The 25664-nt window shown below is 42.2% G+C and overlaps 1 protein-coding gene across 12 annotated transcripts; it reads left to right on the top strand.

Annotated features, from left to right (window-relative positions):
- The first annotated feature begins 14 nt into the window (after positions 1-14).
- Positions 15-20724, top strand: ZKSCAN5 (zinc finger with KRAB and SCAN domains 5). Of its 12 annotated transcripts, none has more exons than XM_038539359.1 (7): positions 15-93; positions 1323-1839; positions 5725-5863; positions 10590-10672; positions 10950-11085; positions 16072-16680; positions 19039-20724. In XM_038539359.1, exons 2-7 carry the CDS (start codon positions 1426-1428, stop codon positions 20163-20165), a joined length of 2508 nt encoding a protein of 835 aa, XP_038395287.1. In that variant the 5' UTR covers positions 15-93; positions 1323-1425; the 3' UTR covers positions 20166-20724. The 12 variants fall into 12 exon arrangements, with proteins under 12 accessions (XP_038395287.1, XP_038395285.1, XP_038395288.1 ...); XM_038539357.1 differs by having other exon boundaries at positions 18-116; XM_038539360.1 differs by having other exon boundaries at positions 30-93; positions 1320-1839.
- Positions 20725-25664: the final 4940 nt, after the last annotated feature.

Raw genomic sequence — 25664 nt, 5'->3', positions numbered from 1 at the left:
GCCCTACTGGTTGGCGGGCGTGGCCCGCGCGAGGCTTCCTGGGACTTGTAGGCTCCTCCGACTCCGCGTCTGACGTTGAAGGTTTCGGGCCGGGTAAGCTATGCGGTGGTGAAAAGGTGGGTGTGTCTGGAGACGTGTGGGGAGGGGCAAGGGTTCAGGTGAAGAAAACGAAGGACTTAAACAGAAATTAGGGTTGCGGGCTCTCGGTAAGGGACGAACCTACTTCGAAGTGGGGCGCAGAGCGTTGAGGGTGGGGGAGCCCAAGTTCCACGGCCAATCAGACAGTAGCAGCTGTTGCCTTGGCAACCACTCGGGACAGCCAAGGCCCGGTCCCCTGCTCCCACTCCAAGAAAAGGGGTGGAGCCCGGGCTGTTTAAATGGCTTTTGAGTTAGGGTGGGTAGAAGCGGGCTCCGTTTCCTCCCCTGCTGTAGTGACGCAGAACCTGCGGCTCGGTGGGCGGGGAATGGCCGGGTCGGAGGCGCCCCAACTCCCCGCTGATTGGCCCACAGCCCCTCCGGGGCGGTGTCTGGGCGGGCAGCTCCCGCCCGCTGCGAGGCGAGGACCTCCGGGATTCCTAGAGAGGACTCGGAAGTACTCTCGGCGGTGGGATTGATGGCTCGACCCCGTTGGACAGGGAAAGCTTGCACTTGCTTACTTCCGGCAAGGAAGTGTTGCGAAGTGTCGGTTTCGGGTTTTCTCTCGGTTTGTGGAAAGAAACCTATCTTCCCAAGCTTGCCTGCGGGAACTTGGTCTTCCAGGAGAGCTCCCCGGGACAGGTGCCTGGAGGAAGGAGGATGCGCTTTGTGTCCAGAGGAGAATCCTGTCCCTAACCTTGACCAGCCGGGTTTCCGTGGCTATGGGGTCAGGGGAGATTCTGAAGAATCCAGGTCCAAATCTGTACTTATAACTGTGCTTCTCTTCGGGACCAATGAAGTGTCTTTTTGGTCTGGCATGCTCTTGTGGCATGAAGGACAGGACCCGTTTTGACCATTGTAATGTTTTTCACTCCTGTTTTGACTTGTGGTAGAGAAAAGCAGACACTGCGTCTGGACTAGTTAGTAAGTCTTGCCCAATTATTTATATGAAATTTAATGTTTTTCATCGTTAAAATTGTGTTCTGTTAGGCCTGATGTCAGATTTTTATTGTTCTTTACATTTCTTAAAATGTTGGAAATTTTCTCTGTTAGTAGTTCTATGGGTGGAGTGATGGCTGTCTTGTAGTCTGTATTTTAAAGTAAATTACTCTGTTGATTGGTCATCTTTAGTATAGATGACTTCTTTGTCACCTCTTTGCTAATAATGATTTCCAATGTATCAGTAGGTTGCACACTAATGGAAGTGTCCTTCAGAAGATCTTAAAGAGCAGAAAACAGATTTGATCTGTGTCACGCAGCTAACCTGGAGAGATAGCCCTCTGAGTTGGAATGATAATGACAGAGTCTGGGGAAGTTATAGACTTAGACCCTCCAACTGAGACTTCACAGGAGCAAGAAGACCTCCTAATAGTGAAGGTGGAAGAAGAAGACTGCACATGGATGCAGGAGTACAACCCTCCAGTGTTTGAGACTTTTTACCAGCGCTTCAGGCACTTCCAGTACCATGAGGCATCAGGGCCCCGGGAGGCCCTGAGCCAGCTCCGGGTGCTCTGTTGCGAGTGGCTGAGGCCCGAGTTGCACACCAAGGAACAGATCCTGGAGCTGCTGGTGCTGGAGCAGTTCCTGACCATCCTGCCTGAAGAGTTCCAGACCTGGGTGAGAGAACATCACCCAGAAAGTGGAGAAGAGGCTGTGGCTGTGGTAGAAAATATACAGAGAGAACTAGAGGAACGCAGACAACAGGTGAGCGAAAGGGGAGATGTTAGAGCAATGAGGAAGAGAGGAAGAGAGGCAGGTGCTGCTGAGCAGGGGTGATATCTTTCGCGCTCAGGTGCTTCATCCATATTCTTTTGTTCTCCTGGGATTAGGTACACTGTGGAGATTTCCTGCCACTCCAGCAAAGAGAAGCAGTATCCAGTGTGTTAACCTGGAGAAGACAGTCAGCGATTTTATTTATTTTTAAAATTACTGTATCTATTTTTTGAATGACATGATACAAAATTCAAAAGGTGCATAAGGTTTTTATGAAAAGTAAGTTTCCTCCCAACCCTAACTTTCCGGCTGCCTGGTTCTCTAAAGAGGCAGCCACTGTCACCTGATCCCTGTATGTCCTTAGAGATAGACTTTCTTCTGTATATATAAGCATTCGTGTAGATGACATGCTTTTAAAAAACACAATTGTTTTTAAATCATTGTGTGCTTTTGCCTCTTGCTTTTTTCTTGTATCTTGGTTTGTTCTACATCACTGCAAACAACGTTGCCTCACTCTCTGAAACTGCGTTATATTCCATCGAGGGGGTGGAGTACATAGTTTAATTCCTGTTGAAAGCCATTTAAGTTATTCCTTTAGATTGTTTCTGAGCTTTTACTGTAACATACTTTGCCACAATGACTGTCTTTTACATTCATCATTAATTATAGAGTAAATGTTTAGAAGAAGTCAGATTGTTGACTCAGAGGCCATATGCATTTGTAATTTTGACAGCTGTTGACAGAGTGCCCTTAGTAGAGTTTATACCAGTTTTTATTCCCAACTGAAGGGCACAAGAGAAATTTTTTGCTCACAGTCTGATAATGTGATGTTATTCAACGTTTTATTATTGCTTATCTGAAAGATGCAATATTGCACTTCTGTGCTCTTTTAGTATGCATTTCTCATATTGAGTGAGTTTGGCCACAGTATATATGTTAAAGGGTTATATGTGTATTCCCTTTTTTAAAGTAAACTCTATACCTCATGTGGGGCTTGAACTCACAACCCTGAGATTGAGAGTCAGTCCACTGACTGAGCCAGCCAGGCACCCTATGTGTGTACCTTTTTTTGTGAATTATCTGTTTATGTTATTTAACTATTTGAAAAAAGCACTGTGTCTGTCGTCTGAGTTGCAAGTTTATTTTTCCACTTTGTTGTCTTTGTTTATGGAGATTTCTGTTTTGTAAGGTTTTTGATTTTTATGTAGTCCATTTATATCTTTTAATTTATAGTTTCTGGATTTTGTGTCATACTTAGGCCTTCTCCACTACAATATTATAAGAAAATTTTCTAATACTCTTTTCTTTCTTTCGTTCGTTCGTTCGTTCTTTCTTTCTTAGTATTATTTTGGTGCATGGTGTTTGATATAGTTATGACTTTTTATAAAAGTCAGATGTCTTTCCAGTTGCCCCAACTTGTATAATAATCCTTTTTCCCCCTCTCTGATTAAAATACCATCTTTATTAATTTCTACATGTATTTATGGTCTTTTAATTCTTTTCTATTGATCTTATTATTTGTTCCTGTATCATTATTTTATTTACTTGAGCTCTGTAAAGTGTTTTCAGTGTTTGATAGGGTTACCTTTTCCCTTTCCAAATTTCTGACATTTTCTTTTTTCTTAAAAAGTTTCTTACAAACTTTAGAATTACTTAGTTTAGTTTTCACCACTTCAAAAATCCTGTTGGTTTTTTGGGGGGACGGGTGTTGCAGTATATCATGTATTAATTTAGAGAGGATTGGTATGTTTCCGTTGTTACATCTTCTTGTCTTTTCTTAGTCATTTATAATCTGACCTTCTGCCTTCTTGTTGCTAGGGTCACATTCTCCTTAAGCTTTAATTTTTTTTTTTTTGAGCAAAGAAGCAAAAATTGGGAGACCTTAGGTCACAAGAGTTTGAAGCTAGTTAGAGAATTTCCCTGATTCTTTTTCTTTTTTTTTTTTTAGATTTTATTTATTTATTTGGGAAAGAGAGAGCGTGAGCAGGGGAGAGGGAGGGACAAGCAAACTCCACACACAACACCCCAGCGGGGAGCCTGACATCAGGTTCCGTCCCAGGACCCTGAGATCATGACCTGAGCCAAAATCAGACTTAACCGACTGAGCCACCCAAGTGCCCCTCCCTCAGTCTTGAGAGCCATTGCCCTTCATTGTAAGGTCCCAGTCTCATTATTCTTCATCTCTGGGTAAGAGGTACTTTGACATTCCAGAACATCCTCATCTTCAGCTGGTTTAGCTCATTTCATGAGGCAAGTAGGCAGCAGAGGGAATTTCTACTGACCCTTGGCTATACTGAATGATTGTCTTCCAGATGGGAATGTTTGAACCTTTCTGTTTCTGTCAGGACAAAAAGTAGAGGTTCATGATAACATCTCCTTCATTCATTCATTCATTCATTCATTCATTTTTTTAAAGATATTTATTTATTCACAGACACGGAGAGAGAGGCAGAGGGAGAGGGAGAAGCAGGCTCCATGCAAGGAGCCTGACGTGGGACTCACTCCCCCGTCTCCAGGATCACACCGCAGGCTGCAGGCAGCGCCAAACTACTGCGCCACCGGGGCTGCCCTCGAAAGTACAGTTAAAGACAGAAAGGATTTTTTAAACAGAGGACTTATGTCCAATATGTACATTTCCCTCTCTCATTGTGATATGCAGCCGCCTTTGGAAGAGACAAATAATATTTCTTAGTGGTAGTCAGGGGTCTGAGGCCCATAGAGGGGATTTTCTCAAGGGCCTCCACCGGTCGCCTTGCCTTTCTCTCTGCCTGCCATCTAGATCCCCTCAGCTTTATCTCCAGGCAGTTCTTGTCTCTGGAAGACCTTTTCCCAGGCTTTATCCTTTACCTCTCCTCCTTTGTTTCTCCATCCGAGTGTCAGGAGACCTCAGAGGCTGCTTTGATTCTTTTGTGCTGACATGCTCTTTGACATACTTGGCATCATTTTAGCTCTTACCCTGAGTGGGTCTACAAGGACACAAACTTCCATGCAGAATGATCTTTGTCCCAACTGTTTGGCAGCTGCCTGTTAATGTAACTCCTGTATCACATTTTGCCAGTGCTAAGAGGGTTAACATTTTAAGTGCTTTGAAATCTTTGGGAGGGGAAGGTGGGGGGTTGGTAGTTCTGTCTCAAGGCAGGATCTTATTACCTGCTAGGATGCTGCTGAGCCAGTACCTTCCAGAAAAGACAAATTGTGGAGACTGGTTGTGGTGGAGTAATTGTGTGTCCTCTAGGGCCGAGGGAAAGAAAGATGGGGGTACTTAGCATGTCGGACTGGAACTAGCTCTGGTCTTGATATCTGTCCTACTTGAACAGGGTCCACCAAGGAACCGAGTGTGGCTTTCTGAGTCCTGTATTGACCTTTCCAAATTCCGCTTCTCACTTTTCCCCTCTAAACTTGACCCACCCTGGCCTTCTTACAGTTCTTCAACTGTATCAGACCCTTCTTTGTTGCCTGAGGATCTTTGCTTATGTCATTCTCTCTGCCTGGACACTTCTTGCTTTTCCCCTGGCAGACTTCTTTGCCCCTTAGGTGTTTACTTTAAGTGACACTTCTCAGAAAAGCCTGCCTTGACCACTCTCTCTAAAGTAGGTCTCATCTGTTCTGTCTTAAGACACTACTTTCTTCTCCTTTCTAACATATAATGGTTTGTAATTATGTATTTATCTGTGGGTGGATATGTTTAATGGAATTCATCTTCACCTAGAGATAAACTGGGTTTGTTAAGCCACTGTGGAGTTAAGTGTGTCTGGCTCATTGTAGATGCACATAAAATATTTGGCAAAAAGAGTGAATGGAAGAAGAATGTGAATTTACTGGATTCTTCCATAGCCCCCTCTGCAGTGTGCTGATTGGTGTGGTTGTGCTTGTTAGATCGTGGTGTGTCCTGAAGTGCTTCCTCAGAAGATGGTGCCACCTGGAGTTGTGCAGGAGTCCCTCAGCCACCAGCTACTGTCCGTGGAGCCCCAGTCTGAACAGGAGCCACAGAAGCCTCATATCCTGGATGAAAATGGTGAGGACGTGTGATTCATTGGAACAGATGTGGCTAGAGAGTGGGCACCCTGGCTGTGTGGGTAAGCGGTATCTGTGTGAGAGAGACTTTGGGTGGGGCAGCCTCCTGCAGTCAGCAGGATCGGGAGCTTGGAAAGGGCTGGGGACCTGGAATTGAGTCCCTGGCATTCAGAGAGAGGTCAGCTGGTAGGATGGTGAGGCCATGTACTGCAGTTCTGTTCGAATTGTAATGGTGATGACAGCTCTAAGTACAGGCATTGTCAGAAGATCTACAGAAGTCTTTTACAAAAGTGTCGTGCTTGTTTTATGACAGTTTTCTGGCTCCATCTCACTGATTTTGTTTTCTTACTGCTTGTGTAAGAACAGCTCTCCAGTTCCTCATTACATTCATTTCTGACCGCTCACTATTTCAAGCAATGCTTCACAGTGACCTTTAAAGTGATTGTTCTCTCTTTCTCTCCTCCCCGCCCCCCCTCTCAATTTTATTAACTTGTATTAATTAGACACATGAAGGGAAAAAAGTGAACTGCTGAGTATCTTATTTAGGATGGGTAAATATCCATAGGTCTATAACCCTAATCAGAAACTCTTGCTGTCAGGTATATTGTAGGATTCAGCATTTTCAGATTTAGTAAGGGAATATGATTTATATGTATCATACATTACAGTACCATCAGGATTTGAAGTGGGACTCCACATGTTAATATTTCAGCAATGAAATGTATACAGGTTTATAGTAAGTGGATTAAATAAAGGTTTTTAAATAACTTCACATCAGTTCTGGTCAGATTTTGTTATCAAATTAGTTCAGTGTCTAACTTAATGAGAGGAAGGCCTTTGATTTCAGAACTATGCAGAAGGTATCATGAGCCTGGGTTTCAGGTTTGGCCCCAGGCTTTTTCTTCTAGGCTCTCCTTAGAGGTCAGGCCTTTCACTTCACATGTTCCATGGCTCCTATCTTTTCCAGATTTCCTTTCACTGGGATAATAGTGACCAAAGTGGGAGCAGCAGCAACTGTTGCTTTTATAGAGTTTACTGGGTATCAGCAAGTGTTCCCAGTGCTTTGCTTGTAGCAACTCATTAAACCCTCAGTGTACCAGAAAAAATAGTCTTCACTGCTTACCATCTGGGGCCAAGAGATCCCTTTTATTTTATGTATATACATAATTTTACTTTATTTGTTAATATTATTATTAGATTATTTTTATATATTATTTTTACATATGTCATTTTATGAATAGTTTACAGAAGAATCAAAGGATAATAAAAAAATAATTCTCAAGGAAATTTTAATAAGAACTAAACCTCTTTATATCAAGTACATTTTGATAACAAACATCATAAAAAAGGAAAGAATACCGTCACACAGTATGCCCCTTTTCCCTTTAGAAAAATGAATACTGTCCTTTTGCAAAATGAGATGATCCAGAATCTGGTTGCAGAATCTTGCCTGATGAAGTCCTTCCTGTTGAATAATTCAGTAGATGAGAATTTCATATTTCCTTTTGGAAATTAGAAATAGAGTGTTTCTGGTAGCCCCAGTGGCCCAGCGGTTTAGCGCCGCCTTCAGCCCAGGGTGTGACCCTGGAGACCCGGGATCAAGTCCCATGTCAGGCTACCTGCATGGAGCCTGCTTCTCCCTCTGCCTGTGTCTCTGCCTCTCTCTTTCTGTGTCTGTCATGAATAAATAAATAAAATCTTAAAAAAAAAAAAAAGAAATAGAGTGTTTCTCGTTGATTCTTATGTTTGAGAAAATTTAACTCTGGTAATATTTGTAGACTTCTTCAAAGAGTTGCCCTATGGGCTCAGTTTTATCATTATCGTGGAGAGTGCACTGCTCTGTCTCTTCATATCATTTTCTTAACTCATCTAGTGGTAGTGTTTTTGCTGCAGATTTTCTTCTCTTTTGCTGATATGGGTGGAAAATGAAAAATTCTGAATTCACAGCTAAAAGCAGGAGTCAACAGTCTTGAACCTTCTTGAAGATGATGCAAAACTCTGGGCAGTGAATTTAATACTTGGTGACTAGTGAAGAATGATGATTTATTTTGCTCTTACATCATCCTGAGTATTCTCCATTTTCTCATTATTTTGTATGCTATCACTGGTAATAATTAATGCATAATGATTAGTAAACGTGGTAATTCTTAGGATGAGGAATTAGAAAAATGTTTTATGATAGAGGAAAAATAAGATCATTCAGATCTCAAAATGTACCCTAGATGTGTAGAAGAGCCCAGTAGATCATATAGAAATTATGAAACAATGAGTTGCACTGTATTTTTTAATAATATTAAGGTAAACTTTTCTTTTGTTCTTCAGAAGACCTCTAAAGGAATAAGAGTAATCTTATTCTTTAATGTAAGAATGTAATGTAATCTTAGTCTTTAAAAATAGTTAAAACTGTTCAAAAAAGAAATCCCAAACCCCAAATCATGTCTAATACACTTAGTTGGCATAGCAAGGGTAAATGCCCACACTGGACTGAATGGAACAGGTACCATTGTTATCCTCATGTTAGAAATTAAGAAGCTGAGGGCTAGGGCAGCCCGGGTGGCTCAGCGGTTTAACACCGCCTCCAGCCCAGGGCGTGATCCTAGAGAACTGGGATAGAGTCCTATGTCGGGTTCCCTGTGTGGAGCCTGCTTCTCCCTCTGCCTGTGTCTCTGCCTCTCTTTCTCTCTCTCATAAATAAATAAAATCTTAAAAAAAAAAAAAGAAGCTGAGGCCTAGTCAGATTAGGTTATTCATGCAAGGTCACAGAGCTGTTAGTGATAGAGCTGGGATTCTGACCGCAACAGTCCAGCTCGACGTTTATACTTTTACCTCCTCATTCTGAGCTTTGCTGGTTTTGCTTTTCTACCAAGCCTCCTAGGTGCAGGCTCCTGTCCCTCCACTGCCAGAGTCTCATCACACCAGGCTGCTCTGTCCCTCTGTCCCTAGGTGCTGCTTCTCTCCTCTGCCCTGTTAGGTAGACCCAGCCAATTTCTTTATTCCAATAAAATTACAAGGTTTGTTTTGTGTTTGTTTGGGTTTTTTATTTCTACACACTGAGGAAGGCTGCATTCCTTGTGCCTTTGTTAGCACCGAGGGCTGGTTTTCTAATTTCAGCATGAGAGGGGCAAAACCGTTTGCTGAAAAGCTAAAGAAACAAAAGGTTTTTTAGGAACATCATAAAATAAGTGCAGTTATCTGGAATGTAATTCCTATAATTATTCCATTTGTAATTGGAATGTAGTCTATACTCAAAATCAAAATTACTGTTTAAGTAAAGAGTACATTCTTCCGTTTCTTCGAGTCCCGTTTTGGCTCTGTAGCCACACTCCTTGTTTCAAACTGCCATGTCTGTTTCTGGTTTTAATCTCTAAGCATTATCTCCTCCATTTTTGTGTCATTGCTGATTACTTCCTAGTCCTTGGTCAGAAGCAAGCTGTATAACGACATAACATTTTTAGGACCAGGGAAACCATAGCAACATCTAAACTGTCAGCTTAAAAGGATCCCTGGGTGGCTCAGCGGTTTAGCGCCTGCCTTTGGCCCAGGGCGTGATCCTGGAGGCTCAGGATCGAATCCCACATCTGGCTCCTTGCATGGAGCCTGCTTCTCCCTCTGCCTGTGTCTCTGCTTCTTTTCCTATCTCTGTATCTGTCATGAATAAATAAATAAAATCTTAAAAAAAGAATAAAATGTCAGCTTAAAGATTAATGCCGGGTGGATCCGTCCAAATTAGGGCATATATAGACAGATTGTATGGACTGTCAATCTCAGACAAAAGGACAAGCAAAGTTCACAGCAAGGGGTCAGAAGGTCACCAACATCTAGAGATGAGACCCTCCAGGCATTGCACATGCAATTCAGTCTACTCAGAAAGCACCCCCATCCCCCCAAGACCATCCCACCCCTACTTTAACTAGAGTCACTTCCTGTGGAAAGACTTTCCTGATGCTCCCACCTCCCTTTCTCCACTCTGTAGGTGCCCCTATTTCCTGCTCCTCTGGGAGCTTGGGTGGATTTCAAGTATATTACTCTTACCCTGTGCTGGAAGTAAGTAAGGCTTACATGTCTGCCCTCCCCACTAGACAGTGAAGGTTTTGGAAGTCAAGAATTGTCTTATCTGCCTGTTCTTACAACACACAATGTAGACTCAGTACATTACTAATTGGCTATTAATCAACCATGGTAGCTTCTCAAAGGAAGAGAATGTGGACCAAGACCTTGCTAATCAAAATGTGGCTCTAGGAGCAGCACCAGAATCACCTGGCTTTGTTAGAGGTGCTGAATATGGGGGCCACCCCAGAATTGCTGAGCCATGTCTGCCCTGTACCAAGACCTCCAGGTGATTTGTTTGTACATTCAAGTTTGAAAAGCCTGGGCTCTTGGTAATGCTTCAGCTTCATCGAAGCCGAGGGATCTGTTTTTCTTTGAGATGACTAGATTTGATCTTGGTGGAACAGATTGTATCCTTTATAGGTGAATGGCACAGTCTTGAGGTTGTCAGCAGGGATTAGCCTGATCAAAGCAAGGAGTCTAATTTTTTTGGGGGAAGAGTGAGTGTAGTTAGGTGAGGGAGGAGCCATAACATGTAGAGGGTCTTGGGAGCCAAGCAGAAAAATTGGGCCTTGCTGCAGCAAGGTGTCATTGTGGATTCTTAAGAGAAAGTAGAACATGATGGCAGTCAGAACTGGGCAGAGATATTCTGACTTACACCTCTTTTTCTCCCCCCTCAGCCCTACCTGCTCTTCATGTTCCTTCCCTCCCCCTGAAGGACAGCCAGGAGCTGACAGCCTCACTTCTCTCGGCTGGGTCCCAGGTGAGCCGGCATCCCATGCCTGCAGTGAGGACCCATGTCTGTTCTTGGACAAGTAGCTGCCCTAGTCCTGAATCTCCATCAGGAGTTCTGTCTCACTGCAAACTGGGCCCATCTGGGGTTCCTACCTGAATGTCGCTTTCCATTCTACCCAGTGCTTCCCTCTCCTCTTTGAAGCACAGACCCTCCCTCTGTTTTTCTCCTCCATGCTCCCACTTCCTCCCCTCACTCCAAATTTGGACATAGGGAATGGGAATTTAGTGGCAATCTCATGTTTCAGAAGTTGGTGAAAATTGAAGATGTGGCTGATGTGGCTGTATCCTTTATCCTGGAGGAATGGGGACATTTGGACCAGTCCCAGAAGTCCCTCTATAGGGATGACAGGAAGGAGAATTATGACAGTATTACTTACATGGGTAAGAATTACTTCATCTGCATGGGTTAGGACATTGTAATTTTGTTATAAAGAGTATTTGTGGCACATTATATAAAAGCATGTATTTTTTAATTACATGAATTTGCTTTTTTTTTTCTGTGAAAAAGTAAATTGACATTCCTTTTTTTTAATTATTCAGCTTATTCTGATTATTTCAATCATAATCAGGGTATGATTGAAGTCTGATAATACTTGGGGGATAGTATTTGCAATCCAGCAAATGTTCTCTTTTTAGTGCTTTAAGATAAAAGAGCTCAGAACTAACAGCCTTGGGTTTTAATAGATTTGTAGTAGTTCATGTATTTTATTTCTTGACAAATTGAATAATTCTTAATTGGATACTTCTTAATTCTCACTTGTGAAAGCATCTCAGACTTTGCTGAATAACTGTTTGTTAGAGTACATTTGACCCTTGAACAACATGGAGTTAGGGGCACCGATCCCCCATGCAGTCAAAAGTCTGTATATAACTTTTGACTCCCCCAGAACTTAACCACTCATAGCCTACTGTTCACCTGAAGTCTACCAGTAATATAAAGTAGATTAACACATAGTTTGTATATGTGTCATATACTGTGTTCTTACATGAAAGTAAGCTGAAGAAAAGTATTATTAAAATCATAAGGAAGAGGAAATGCATTTATGGGACGATATGTATCAAAAGAAATCTGTGTGTAAGTAGACCTGCTCAGTTCAAACGCATGTTGTTCAAGGGTCAACTGTGGTTATTAGAGTTTCTCCCTTTTCCCCAGTGCATGGATAGCTAGTTCACCCAACACCATTCTCAGATCACTGATGCTTGTTTTGTGACATTCGTCTTGCCATCTACATTTTACATGTCCTATCCCTTCTTGAATTTTGTGCGTGAAGTGACATTGTGAACCTGTTTCTAAATTATGATCCTGGAAACTCATATTTGATTATGTGCCTAGAGCAATTCTAAAAATCTCAGCACCATGGCAAACATTTTGGAGCTTATGGCTTTTAGCTTCTTTTGAATGAATTCTTTTAGAAGAATCACTAAATACCAAGCACTCTGGGAGACTTTAGTTGAAATACATATACAATGCCAAATCTCTCTTTTTTAAAAGTTTATTTCTTTAACTAATCTCTACACCCAGTGTAGGGCTTATCCCATAACCCTGAGATCAAGAGTCACATGCTCCTCTGAGCCAGCTATATCATGCCAAATTTCTTTCGAAAAGCATTATTCCATCTTACAGGCTTTTATTTAAAAAGTAAAATTGAGGGACCCCTGAGTGGCTCAGCGGTTGAGCACCTGCCTTCTGCTCAGGGTGTGATCCTGGAGTCCTGGGATCAAGTCTTGCATCGGGCTCCCTGCATGGAGCCTGCTTCTCCCTCTGCCTATGTCTTTGCCTCTTTCTCCATGTCTCTCATGAATAAATAAATAACATCTTAAAAAAAAAAAAGTAAAGTTGACTTCTATCCTTAGAAATTTTCCATTTCTTTTAACACTAGTGATACATATTTGTGTTTCCTAGTCTTTGATTTACTTCTACATGCTCTCTGTGGCTTTATCTGTTGGGATCTAAGTGGTGGGGTGTTTCATCTCAAGGGATTAGCTACGCAGCACAGATGCTATATGTAATGCAAATATTTTCATTCTCTTTTTAAATGAATTTCAAATACCTCACTTGTCTAATTTGAGTCTGGTAGTATCTTTTTATTTTTTTCAATTATTTTACAGGCTTAATGGGTTTCAGGCTTTCAGAACTTGGCACAGTTCTTTTTTATACCGTTCTCCAAGCAGTGTTAAATTTGTACTTTCTGATTTTTAAAAAAAATCTATATGTTCATTACAAGCTCTTTACAACTCCAGTATACTCTTCTACATTAAGAGCATGTTTGATGATTTCTGCCCCCTTAACTTCTCTGAGAAGGCCACATTAAGTTATTTTCATGCCTGTGTGCTCCTAACAGGACTGAGAAGGTCAAGGTTTTAAAAGTATCTATCAGATTCAGAAATGAGATTTTAAAAAATAGATATATGTTGGAGCTAGCCATTTCAATGGAATGTCTAGGACATTGGGGAACAAGAGACAGTTTCTTAAAGATTGCAAAAGAGAGGAATTTGAGAAAGCTATTGAAGATAAACTTTCAAGAACATTGTTAAGGAAATGAGAAGGAGGGCTTATCATTGTAATACTACATGGCTTAGATGAATAGTTTTCTACGTTCTCTCTTTCTTTCTTTTTATTGGGGGGGGGGCAAAGGGAGAGAGAGAATCCCCAACAGATTCCCTGCTGATCATGGCACCCAACATGGGGCTTGATCTCACAACCCTGAGATCATGACCCGAGCCAAAATCAAGAGTTGGATACTTAACTGAATAAGCCACCCAGGCCCCCATGTACGTTATCTTTTTCAGTGGGAGAGTTTTAAGCATACTTAAGTGCTACTTAAAAGAATTAGTAAAGAGGGAGTTTAAAATGTTAGGGCAAGGAAGAGGAGATCATTGATGAAAGTGGTCCCTCAAAAATAGGATGGCATGGGGAGATCCAGGGTCCAGGAGGAAGGCTTGGCCTTGGCCAGAGAGACAGCTCTTCCACCATGAGGTGAGGGGAGGATGACAGAGGAAGGCTGCCAGCAAGTTTTTGGTTGTGGCTGTAGGAGGTTCAAGGAGCTTTGACTTTTTCTGAAATAGGACACAGTCACCTCTTGAGAATGAGCAGGTGATGAAGTAGGTTGCAGAGTAGAGGTTCAAATACAGTGGAGAACTTTGGTTTGAAAAGGTCATCTGAGACACCTGGGTGGCTCAGCAGTTGAGCGTGTGCCTTTGGCTCAGGGTGTGATCCCGGGGTCCTGGGATCAAGTCCTGCATCAGGCTTCCTGCTTGGAGCCTGCTTCTCCCTCTGCCTGTGTCTCTGCCTCCTCTCTCTCTGTGTGTCTCTCATGAATGAATAAATAAAATCTTAAAAAAAAAAAAGATCATCCATGCTCATAGTAAAACATACTCAAATATGTTTTAAAACATACTCAAATGGGTATAAAGTGAAAACTTAGTCACCTACCCTGATTCTCAGACTTCTGTTGACTATTACCAATTTTTGGTTTATATCCCTAGACATATTCTATATACACACAGGGTTTTGCAAAAAAGCATATACCATATACTACTGCAATTTTAAAATAACAGTGAAATATCTTGGAAGCCATGGTGGAGATATTTGACACAGCTGACAAGAAAAATGAGTGGCATGAGGAGCCAACCTTAGGAACATAGAATGCCAGACAGGCCATCAGTGAGGGTGAAGAGCCTGAATCTGTATAAAGCACCAAATCTGCCTGATTGGGCGTTTTTATCTCCCCTGCTTCCTCACCATTGCATTACTAACCAGCTGGGCAGAGCATTGAGCAAGAAGCACAGTCCTCTGTCAGATACAAAAATAAACCATGAGAATCAACAGAAACCTTATCATGTACATGGAAAAGAAGTGAGGAAAGAGAGAAAAAGCAAATCAGTAAACCTATTGGTGTGACAACCTGTATAATTGCCTTCTCTGGAAAAGCAATTGTTAATGGCACCAAAGAGGGCATTGGGCTAATCTGATTTTTTTTTTTTTTCAAATGCACCCCTGGAAAAAGAAAACCATGTGCTTTTTTGACTTGTTGAATGGGAGAGAATTCTAATAAGAATAAAATGTGTGGGTACAAGCAGATGTGAATAAAAGAGAAAAGTCCTGTGATGACAGAGATTATTTGCCTACTTAAATGGGGGAGAGAAAAAAAAATTTTTGATTATATGTTTGTTTCTATTATTAAAATGGCTTTTTAGGAAGAGAAATAAAAAAGTTTTAAGAAATTAAAATTCAAGTTTTCTTCACGGTATAAGAATTATAACTTCTTACTATGTCAACAAAAAGGGGAGGGGGGATAGTAACAGTATCTACCTCAAAAGGTCATTGTTAGGATTCAATGCCATAAAATCATAAAACACTTAAAGGCTTGGTCCACAGGAGCATGCAGCGAATTTAGCTCTCATTACCGTTATTCTGTAATATTTGAAAACCACTTTTCTGCTTACAAAAAAAGTTTATTAGAAAGTTCTCAACAGGCCCTGGTTTCTCTCTCTAGCATGTAAAAAATAATATTCCTTATTTTTTAATTATTGAAGATTTGTCTCTGCAAAGCATATTAAATGTCTGCGTCAAGTGAAATGTAGGTTGCTGATCCAGTCACAGGGAGATGATTGCAGTCTGTCTGGCATCTGTATTCTTCAATGACTATTGGGTGTTAAAGTGAGCTCTTAGCAGTACTAGATTCTTCTCTGGGTATAGAGAGAATGCCCTTTTTTTCCTTTAGACTAATTCATACCAAACTCAGATTCTCTTGGGATTAAGAAAGCTGGAAGGATTATCTTTTTTCTCCAGCAATGAATAAACAGGAAAAAGAAGGTGAAGGTTGGGTTAGCAACACAACCCATTTTCAGGTTTTATTAAAAATATCTGGGGGATCCCTGGGTGGCTCAGTGGTTAAGGCCTACTTTCAGCCCAGGGTGTGATCCTGGAATTCTGGGATCAAGTCCTATGGCAGGCTTCCTGCATGGAGCCTGTTTCTCCCTCTGCCTGTGTCTCTTCTTCTCTCTCTCTCTCTGTGTTTCTCATGAATAAATAAATAAAATCATATATAAAAAAATAATATTTGATGTTGCACAGCTGTGCACAAACAGGTACTGTAAGTACCCCCCTGAGGAGGGTATCACCGTCATTAAACAGAAGGACTGCTCTCCCAATTTGATCTGTTTGATGCATTCTTGCCAGCTCTTCATCCCCAAACTGTCTGTTTCCACTTGAGAATACTTTGTCCCCTCTCTGAAGCCTAAAGCTGCCTTTCCCAAGTCCTGCTGTGCTAGCATGTGTTAGCTTCGTGATTGCCTATGTCCTTGCGTCATTTTGTTTCTCCCAGTATGGGGAATAGCTAATCCATTTTACTTCTATTATTTCAGATTATGAATCTGGGAATGACAATGTGGAACTTGTAGTAAAGCAGATTTCTGATGACGCCGAATCTCACTGGATGACAGCAGGAAGCACTGAAAGAAACGTTCCCCAGAGTCAAGGGTTTGGAGAAGTTAGTGACCTTCACGGCATGGTAGAAAGGTGGCAGGTAAACCCTGCTGTGGGGAAATCAAGGCAGAACCCTTCCCAGAAAAGAGATCTTGGCAGCATCACAGACGCTAACCGTAAGCAAAGCACAAGTGGCGAAAGAGGTCACAAGTGTAATGATTGTGGTAAATTTTTCCTTCAAGCCTCAAACTTCATTCAGCATCGGCGTATCCACACTGGAGAAAAACCCTTTAAGTGTGGTGAATGTGGGAAAAGCTACAACCAGCGAGTGCATCTGACTCAGCATCAGCGAGTCCACACTGGTGAGAAACCATATAAGTGTCAAGTGTGTGGAAAGGCCTTCCGCGTGAGCTCACACCTTGTCCAGCACCACAGTGTGCACAGCGGAGAGAGACCCTACGGGTGTTCGGAGTGTGGGAAAAACTTTGGCCGGCACTCCCACCTGATTGAGCACCTGAAGCGCCACTTCAGAGAAAAGTCCCAAAGATGTATGTATGGGGAGTTTGTGTTTGGAGAATAAATGGAGGCAAAAATGGTTTTATCAGCCTAGAGCCACAGAATGGTCCTGGGAATGGTAGCTAAGGGGCAGAGGTCACAGCCTATTTTGTTACTCTTTATACTTTAATTCACCTGTCCGTTTAGTAAGCAAAACCTATTGCTTCTCCACCATCCCCACAGCTTCCTTCTTCCCAGAGGTGCCTCCCTTCAGCTCTCTTACCATTTATTCTGGTAATTCTCTGTTTGTAAGGAATTATGGCTATTGCCTGACTCACTGATTTTAAACATTATCTCTTTCTGTTGTAGGAACTGAGAATTTTGGCGCTCTCACATGCTTCCTTTCCTCTTTCCCCTTTTTCCAATTTAGCTAATTCACATTTTAAAAGGATAATACTAGAACAGGAAGTCTGGAGGAAAGAAAGCAAGAGGAAAAAAAATCACCCATAATCCCACTGTCCTAACTAATAAAACTGTTATGATTTAGTATATTCTATTTTTTTTCATAAGCTTATTTTTATGTAGTTATACTCAGAGGGTACAGTTAAGTACTAGACATGTTGTCTAGTGTGGTCTGACCCTCCTGTTTGTTATTTCTGACAACCTGCCATTGTGTGGAGACATCAACACTTAATTGCTCCTTAGTTGAACTCCTAATTTTTTCTCTTTTGTCCTGATAACTGTGCCTGTGCCCCCCCCTTTTTAAAAAAATATTTAGGATTATTTCCTTATAATAGATGCCCAGGAGTGGGATTAGTGGATGAAAGGCCAAAAGCATTTTTATGGGTCTTGATACATATTCCCAAATTGCTTTTTCAAACAGTCACCACATATGAGAATATCAGTTTTACTAAATTTCTTCCACGGTGACCAGAAATTTTTTTAACAAATGAAGGAAGAAGAGACATCTTTGCTGTATTCATTTTTATTAATTTGGTTATTAGTAAGGTTGAACAATTTTCCCTGTTTGTTTACTTATTTTTTCTTCCTGTTCAGGTGACATTAAACTTATGTAAAGATGAGATCACCATCAACCATGCTGTGAAATTAAAAGCTCTTAGTAATATTTTTCATATAACTCTTTAAAATATTTATTTTTAAATTCTTTTAAATTGATGTCCCCAAGCCCAGCTACTTGTCATTTGCACTAACAGTGACTATCACCTTTTTCATTATGAAATAGAAGTTTAGTAAGTTCTCAAGGCCTTTAGAGTTCTGGGTTGGTCTGAGCCTTCTCCTCGGCCAGTTCTGTCCTTTCTGCTTGGTGGCTGCCTCGTTGGGGTGAGCCATCTAATAGCACTCTGGACCTGGGAAGCAACTGCTTTAAAGGAGTCTCTATTCTTTCCTATTTTCTCTGCGTTGCTCTTACAACTAGTTTCCTAGTTAACACTCATCTACCTTCCCCCACTATTTTTTTGATCAGAAGAGGGATCTTTTGTGTGCTTATCCAGCCATTATCCAGCCATAATTATCTCAAGCCTGTAGTGCTAGGTGTTTGGGATAGAGCAGTAAACAGAACCACAGTTTGTCCCCTTGTGGTGCTGATGGTTTGGGGCGAGGAGCAGATAGGAAAGGTGGTGAGCATTCACAGATTTGATGCCCTGGTTGGGAAACAAGTTCAGGTGATAACTAAGGGTCAAGAGAGCAGAGATTGACATATCACCCACCCTCCTAACAGTAGTGTTCACTGGCTCATTCCTCTTTTGTCCTAGCTCCTAATCAGGTATTCTTCCAATGCTCTATCCCCCTTATAGTCCTTGGCTTCCCATTCTTCAGTCTTGTCTGCTGTTTCCATCCAGCTGTGTTTCTGTTCTTGTCTCATTCTGTCTGCCTAATTCATGTTCACATTTTAGAATACCTCTCTCTCCTTTCTGTGTAATAGAAGTGTGGTACTCCTCCTAGTGATTGCCTAGCCTCGGTCATTCTCACCACCCTGCTTAGTGAGCCTCTTCATCTCATTTTTTTCACTGGACACATACCAAAGGTTCTTTTCACTCCTGTTGGCGTCAGACATGTACATACATTCCCCCCTTGTAACTGGTATCACATTGTGGTTTCACCTGATTACCCTTTCTCCTGATAGTTTATCTTTCTTCTGTGAAAAACTGGTGACAGGGGCATCTTGGTGGCTCAGTCTGTTGAGCATCTCTTTTCAGCTTGGGTCATGATCTCAGGGCCCTGGGATCGAGCCCCATGTTGGGCTCCCTACTCAGTGGGGAGTCTGCTTCTCCCTCTCCCTCTGCCCCTCCTGCTTGTGCATGTGTTCTCTTTCGCTCGCTCATTTTGTCTCTGAAATAAATACTTAAAATAAAAGAGCTGGTGACATTTGCACTTCCTCTTTATTCTTTCAGGCAGTGAGAAAAGAAGTAAGAATACAAAATTGAATGTTAAGAAGAAAATTTCAGAATTTTCAGAAGCAGATGTGGAAATACCAGGAAGAATCCAAAGAAATGTTTCTCAAGTTCAAGATTTTGGAGAAGCCCATGAACATCCAGGCAAGTTGGATAGAAAGCAGGGAGTTCCCGTGAAAGAGGTGCTAGGACATCCCTCTTCAAAGAGGATAAATTTCAGTGAAGTCACGTATGTTCACAAAAAATCATCCACAGGAGAGAGACCACATAAATGTAACGAATGTGGAAAAAGCTTTATTCAGAGTGCGCATCTGATTCAACATCAGCGAATACACACAGGGGAGAAACCCTTTAGGTGTGATGAATGTGGGAAAAGCTACAATCAGCGTGTACATCTGACTCAGCATCAGCGAGTCCACACTGGTGAGAAACCCTATACCTGTCACTTGTGTGGGAAAGCATTTAGAGTGAGGTCCCATCTTGTTCAGCATCAGAGTGTGCACAGTGGGGAGAGACCCTTTAAATGTAATGAGTGCGGGAAAGGCTTTGGGAGGCGGTCCCACCTTGCGGGGCATCTGAGACTCCACTCTAGAGAGAAATCCCATCAGTGTCATGAATGTGGAGAAATATTTTTTCAGTATGTTAGCCTCATTGAACATCAGGTGCTCCACATGGGTCAGAGGAATGAAAAAAATGGCATTTGTGAGGAAGCATATAGTTGGAACCTGACGGTGATTGAAGATAAGAAGATTGAGTTGCAAGAGCAGCCTTATAAGTGTGATATCTGTGGCAAAGCCTTTAGTTATAGTTCAGACCTTATTCAGCATTACAGAACTCACACTGCAGAACAAACCAATAAATGTGATATATGTAGAGAAAATGTTGGCCAGTGTTCCCACATAAAACAACATCAAAAAGCCTACTCCAATGTGAAATCCCATCAATGTAATGAATGTGGCAGAGGCTTCACTCTGAAGTCACATCTTAATCAACATCAGAGAATCCATACTGGTGAGAAACCCTTTCAATGTAAAGAATGTGGAATGAGTTTCAGTTGGAGTTGTAGCCTCTTCAAACATCTAAGAAGTCATGAGAGGACAGATGCCATAAATACTGTAAGTGTATAGATGTTTCTGTTGTAGAACAGCTTTTGCTCAATTTTAGAGAAGCCTTTCTAAGAGAAACCCTACTCCTATAATGAATGTAATAACAATGTCAAGCATTTTCTCCAACGTAATCATCAAGCCTACAGATATGTTGAAATCTTTCAGTTAGAACTTAGGAACACTGGAAAATCCATAATGAATAGCTATCTGTTTGCTTTCCCCATCGAGAAATGCTTTTGTTAGCATCTTCATGCTTAAGAACCTAGACAAGAGAGAACCTTTGGATATGGTGGATGAAGGAGAGCCTTCAGGTGGCACTCATTCTTTGGTCAAATCTCAGAACATTGACACTGAGAAAAGCCTCATGAATGCAGTAGAAATAAGCTTTATTTGTAGTTTCTGCCTTGTTTGACAGCTTATTCAGGGAAGAGCACAGCAAAAGGAAGAGAGAACTCTTTAGCATGATAATCTCTTTTGGTACCTCAGCAATGAACCTTTTCTAGAAACGAAATGATTATCCTGCCACTAGAATGCTCCAGCTGTTGTTCCCATCTTGAGTATTAAAGCTTTTGAAAAGAAATTGACTTAAGGTATTTATATTCTGGCAAAATTGGGGTTTAGAGGCTGGATGGTATGCGTTCCTGTTGCATTATTCAGTCTAACTTCTCCATGAAACATTCTTTACCTTGTTTTTAATTTGATTCTACTAGCATCAAAGTTGGATAGTAGCAAGAAGAATTAAGTGTGTAAATTCAGGAGAGAAGCTGTTGGTCAGCCACATCTTAAAAAAATTTTTTTTTGCTCAGTTGCATCTGAATGGGGGAGAGAGAGCAACCATAGGGGAATAGAGAAGAGAAAACAGGCCAAAGTGTGGGCTGATTTTCATTCCCTCACCCACAAGAATGAGGGCAGCTGTGTCCATGGAAGGAATTGGACCAAGTTAAATTAGGAATCTTGGCTCAAGCAGTATGTGTAGCAATTCCTAGTTGCCCTGGAGGTAGACCTCCTCCATAGGATAATGTTGTGTAGAATAAGTGTCACTTTGGATTGGAGTTAGATTTGAAAGTAAACTGTAATTAGGAGCAGAAGGGTGTGTGTTCTGGTTAGCCCTGCCTTGAGGGAAGCTGCCTTGAGGGAAGGTGTGGGGGAATGATGACATGGATAAGAGAGTTAATTTGAGCCTCTTTTCTAGAGACGGAGAGAGTGCTTCTTGTGAATTGGTATGGTAAATGACTGTTGGGCTTGCCATGAACAATAAATACTTGTTGACTGTATTTTACATATTTATTCATGAGAGAGAGAGAGGCAGAGACATAGGAAGAGGGAGGAGAAGCAGGCTCCATGCAGAGAGCCCGATGCGGGACTTGATCCCAGGACCCTGGGATCATACCCTGAGCCAAAGGCAGACGTTCAACCCCTGAGCCACCCAGGCATCCCCCAAGATCCCCTTTACCAAGCTGGCATGCCCATCCCCTAGTTTTGGCTGCTGGGTGCTCACAGCTCTCCCTTCAGAGACTCTGAAAAGTTGTCTTCAGATGATGGGAGCTGCCTGCAGGAGTTACCTGTCCTCCACACCCCCCCAGCCAGTGGCTGATTGATATGGGCGGGGTACAAAAGGCTGATTCACTAGGTCTGTCTTAGTGGGGGATCGGGGTACTGTAGTGCAGCTTCTGTTCCAGAATCCTCTCTCTATGGATTAGGCCAGAGTATATCTGAGACTACATCCATGCTTGGTTTTTGCTTTTCTCTGTTCTGTTTCATTCCCTCCCATACAGACTCTTCCTGAAGGGACACCTGGCTGGCTCAGTTGAGGGAGTGTTTGACTCCAAATCTTGGGTCATGAGTTCAAGCCTCACATTGGGTGTAGAATTTACTTAAAAACACCAAAATACCAAAAACTTTTCCTGAAAAGCACTCCCTCAACAAATCACATGGCTCTGAATCCCTTTCTCAGGCTCTGCTTGAGGGAATCTGATCTAAGACCTTTGGTGTGATGAGTGCTCCCAGGATGCTGACTGTAAGAACAGATTGTGGAGTTGGCCACTCAACCAGGAGGCAGTGAGGACCATCATGGATGGTGGGTGGAGTACTGGTAGTTCCTGGTGTGAGGTGGCTGTTCAGTTGTGGGATATTTACTGTGGTGAACTGGGATGGGATATAGGTGGAAAGAGATGTGCTGCTGGCTTATGGAAGGTTTTGGGGGAAAATGAAATAATAGAAAGTTTATAGAATTGTGTAGCTCTTGCTGAAGGCCACTAGTTGCTTAAAGAGACAATGACACCCTCAGGACAAATAGCCACCAATTTCATGCAACATGTCAATGTCAGAGGGCCTCACTGGTAGCATTTAAGGAGTCTCCTACAAACAATCACAACTGAAGGTCAGGGGTGCCTGGGTGGCTCAGTGGTTGAGCATCTGCCTTTGGCTCTGGTTGTGACCCTGGGGTCCTGGGATCAAGCTCCATTTCGGGCTCCTTGCAGGGAGCCTGCTTCTCCCTCTGTCTGTGTCTCTGCCTCTCTTTGTGTCTCTCATGGGTAAATAAGTAAAAGTAAAAAAAAAAAAACAAAAAAAAACAAAGAAAACAACTGAAGATCAGCTATAAGACTTAATAGAGAATGAAAACTTCCGTGAAGACTGGTGTTAATGTTTATTGAGTACTTACCTTGTTGTAAACATCATGTGCTTTATGTGGATCATGTCATTTAATCCTCACAGCATTATGAGGTGGTTTTATGTAGTACCCTCATTTTACAGTTGGGAAAAACTGAAGTGCCCCAAGTCACACAGATGTGGCAGAATTAGCATTTGAACCCAGCCAGACTACTTTCCACTTTGCGTATAAACTAAACTATATTATGTCTATTATTTTTTTAAGATTTTAAATTTTATTTTTGAGAGAGAGAGAGGGCATGCACCTGAGCTGAGGGGGGAGGGGCAGAAGGGGAGAGAAACCTAAGCAGGTCCACGCCCAGCATAGAGCCCAACTTGGGGCTGTATCTCACGACCCTGAGATCATGACCTGGGCCAAAATCAAGGGTTGGTTGCATTTAACCAACTAAGCCACTCAGGCGCCTCTGTCTTGTATTATTAAACATCAAACATTACAAAGTGGTGAAACTGTTTTTGTCACTTGTGTGAAAAAGTTTTGAGCCAAGATATGATAAAATCATACAGTTATAGGATCTTAAAATTGTCATGGGTCCCATGGGATCATCAAACCTAACCTCCCCAACCTGATGGAGGAATCCTCTGTGTGTAACAAACACTTAGTAAACACGTTGAACTGGAGAAAACACTTCTGCCAATTGGTTACCCAGTTTCTGAGTGTCCGAAACATCTTTCTGAGCTGAAAACTGTTTATCTGTAGTCTTACAGCTTTCCCTCATTGCTTCTAATTTCAGGAAAACAAAAAAATTATGTTATTTGAGTATCTGAAAAGTTTTTGCTGTTATTCAGTCACCAAATCCATCATAGCCCTCTCCTCCAAAAGGAAAGGGAAACAAGACGTTAGGGTCATACATTTGCTTGAGTTTGGGCAAGTTAGAGCAAGTTTGTTTGCCTGAGATGCTACTTCCTTATCTTTTTAACATTAAGATGTTGGAAGGGACTAAGGCAGAAAAGGAACAGGACAGCAGAATCTGGGTTCCAATTACATCAGTAAGTGGGCACACGGAGCATGTTACTATGGTACTAGGGGCAGAAAGGAAGCCTGTGATTTTCTAAAAAATTCCTGTTATTTTTACAAAAGTACTGGAACCATCTGAGTGAGTAGGGCCCGGTCATTAGCTTGAGGTATTTTCCTTGCAGAAGGAACTTGTGAACCACGCCTTCCACCCTGGAGGCTAGATTTCCCATGGTCCCTTATTTCTTTCTCACCGGGGAGGAAATGTTTCTAAACTTTGGCTTTTTTTTTTTTTTTTTTTTTAAGATTCTATTTATTCATGATAGAGAAAGAGAGAGAGAGAGAGGGAGGCAGAGACACAGGCAGAGGGAGAAGCAGGCTCCATGCAGGGAGTCCGATGTGGGACTCGATCCCAGGACTCCCAGGACTCCCAGGATCACGCCCTGGGCCAAAGGCAGGGGCTAAACCGCTGAGCCACCCAGGGATCCCCTTAAACTTTGGTCTTTTCCCCAGACTGAAGAAGAGGCTACATCTTACTCTTAGATGTACAATGTAGAGGGAGGCTCCGGGAACTACGGAGGTGGAGGCGAGAAACCCAGATTCCTACAGAGGCGGGCATGAGGGGGCGGGACTGCTAGGTACTTACGGTGGGCTTTCCGGGACTTCTGTTTGTCCTGAGGTCCTGTGTTCTGTTTGTCTTTCCTCTCCCGGTCTACCTGTGGGCCTGAATTCCGGTGTGCGGGTGGTGGAGAGGTCGAGAGGAGTTTCCCGATGATCTGATCATCAGCACCCTGGCCTCTGGTCCCCCAGCACCATGTGGGGGAAAGCGCCTCCCCTACGGCTCCTACGCCCCGGCCCAACCCCGCTTTGTGCTTTGACTTAAACCTAAATGTTGGGATCCATTAGGAAGGGCGTGGGAGACAAAACGTTAAGGCACTAGCATTTTTCTGTGCTGGTACCGAATCCTGGAATGACTTACCCCATAAGTGAAGCCCTGGGGCTTGGACCTAAGGAGAGAGAACTTTACAGAAGGTCCAGAAAGAGGAAACAACAGGTATCAGGGTGACCAGAGATCTGCACCTGTCAGATCACATGTAGCAGAACTAGAGACACTGTTTGAAATGGGAAGATAAAGGGAGAAAAAGTAAGAGTAGGAAAGTAATGAAGTACCTGCAGAGATACAGAAAATATAGCAGATTAAAAAAAATTAGGGATATTCAAGGATAAACACCAAGATGTTTTGGACTTGGTGTCAAGGACAATTTTCCCTTTTGACATCTGTCTCTTGGTTCCCCTGAGCATGAGTTTGGTGCAGTATAGCAACTGCTGTGTTTTATCTTTGGCCGGAAATAGTACAAGTGCAGTGTATATCACTGATTGGTGCTGCTACCAGGAGAAAATATGACTGCATTACTACAAACCCATCACTCAGTCCAGATAAACCACCTTAACAAACCACTGCGGTTATAATCTTGTTTCTAAGAGAAAAAAAAAAAAAAGGTTACATTTGTTGGGCATCTGATAATGTGCTTATTTCTGTGCTAAATACCTTACCTGGTATGTTAGTATGCTCCCGCTGCTGTAACAAAATGCTGCAGATATTTATTTTCTTAAGGTTCTGGAAGCTGGAAATTAGATAATCCAGGTAACAGTGGACAGCTGCCTCCTTGCTGTCCTCATATGGCCTTTCCTCCCAGTGCCTCCGCTCCTGGTAGCTCTTCCTCTTAGGACATCAGTCCTATTGACAGCCAAACCTATCACCTCATTTAACTTTACCCCATTATCTCCAGATGCAGTAGGGTTTCAATGTAGGAATTTTGGGAGACACAGTTCAGTCCTGCTTAGGAGTGGATTTACGTTGTACTGGCTTACCGTGTATTAAAAATACACGTACATTT

Source organism: Canis lupus, chromosome 6 (genome assembly GCF_011100685.1).
Source record: "Canis lupus familiaris isolate Mischka breed German Shepherd chromosome 6, alternate assembly UU_Cfam_GSD_1.0, whole genome shotgun sequence".
Lineage (NCBI taxonomy): Eukaryota > Metazoa > Chordata > Mammalia > Carnivora > Canidae > Canis > Canis lupus.
Note: the sequence above shows the minus strand (reverse complement) of the source record. Positions and strands in the feature narration are given on the sequence as shown.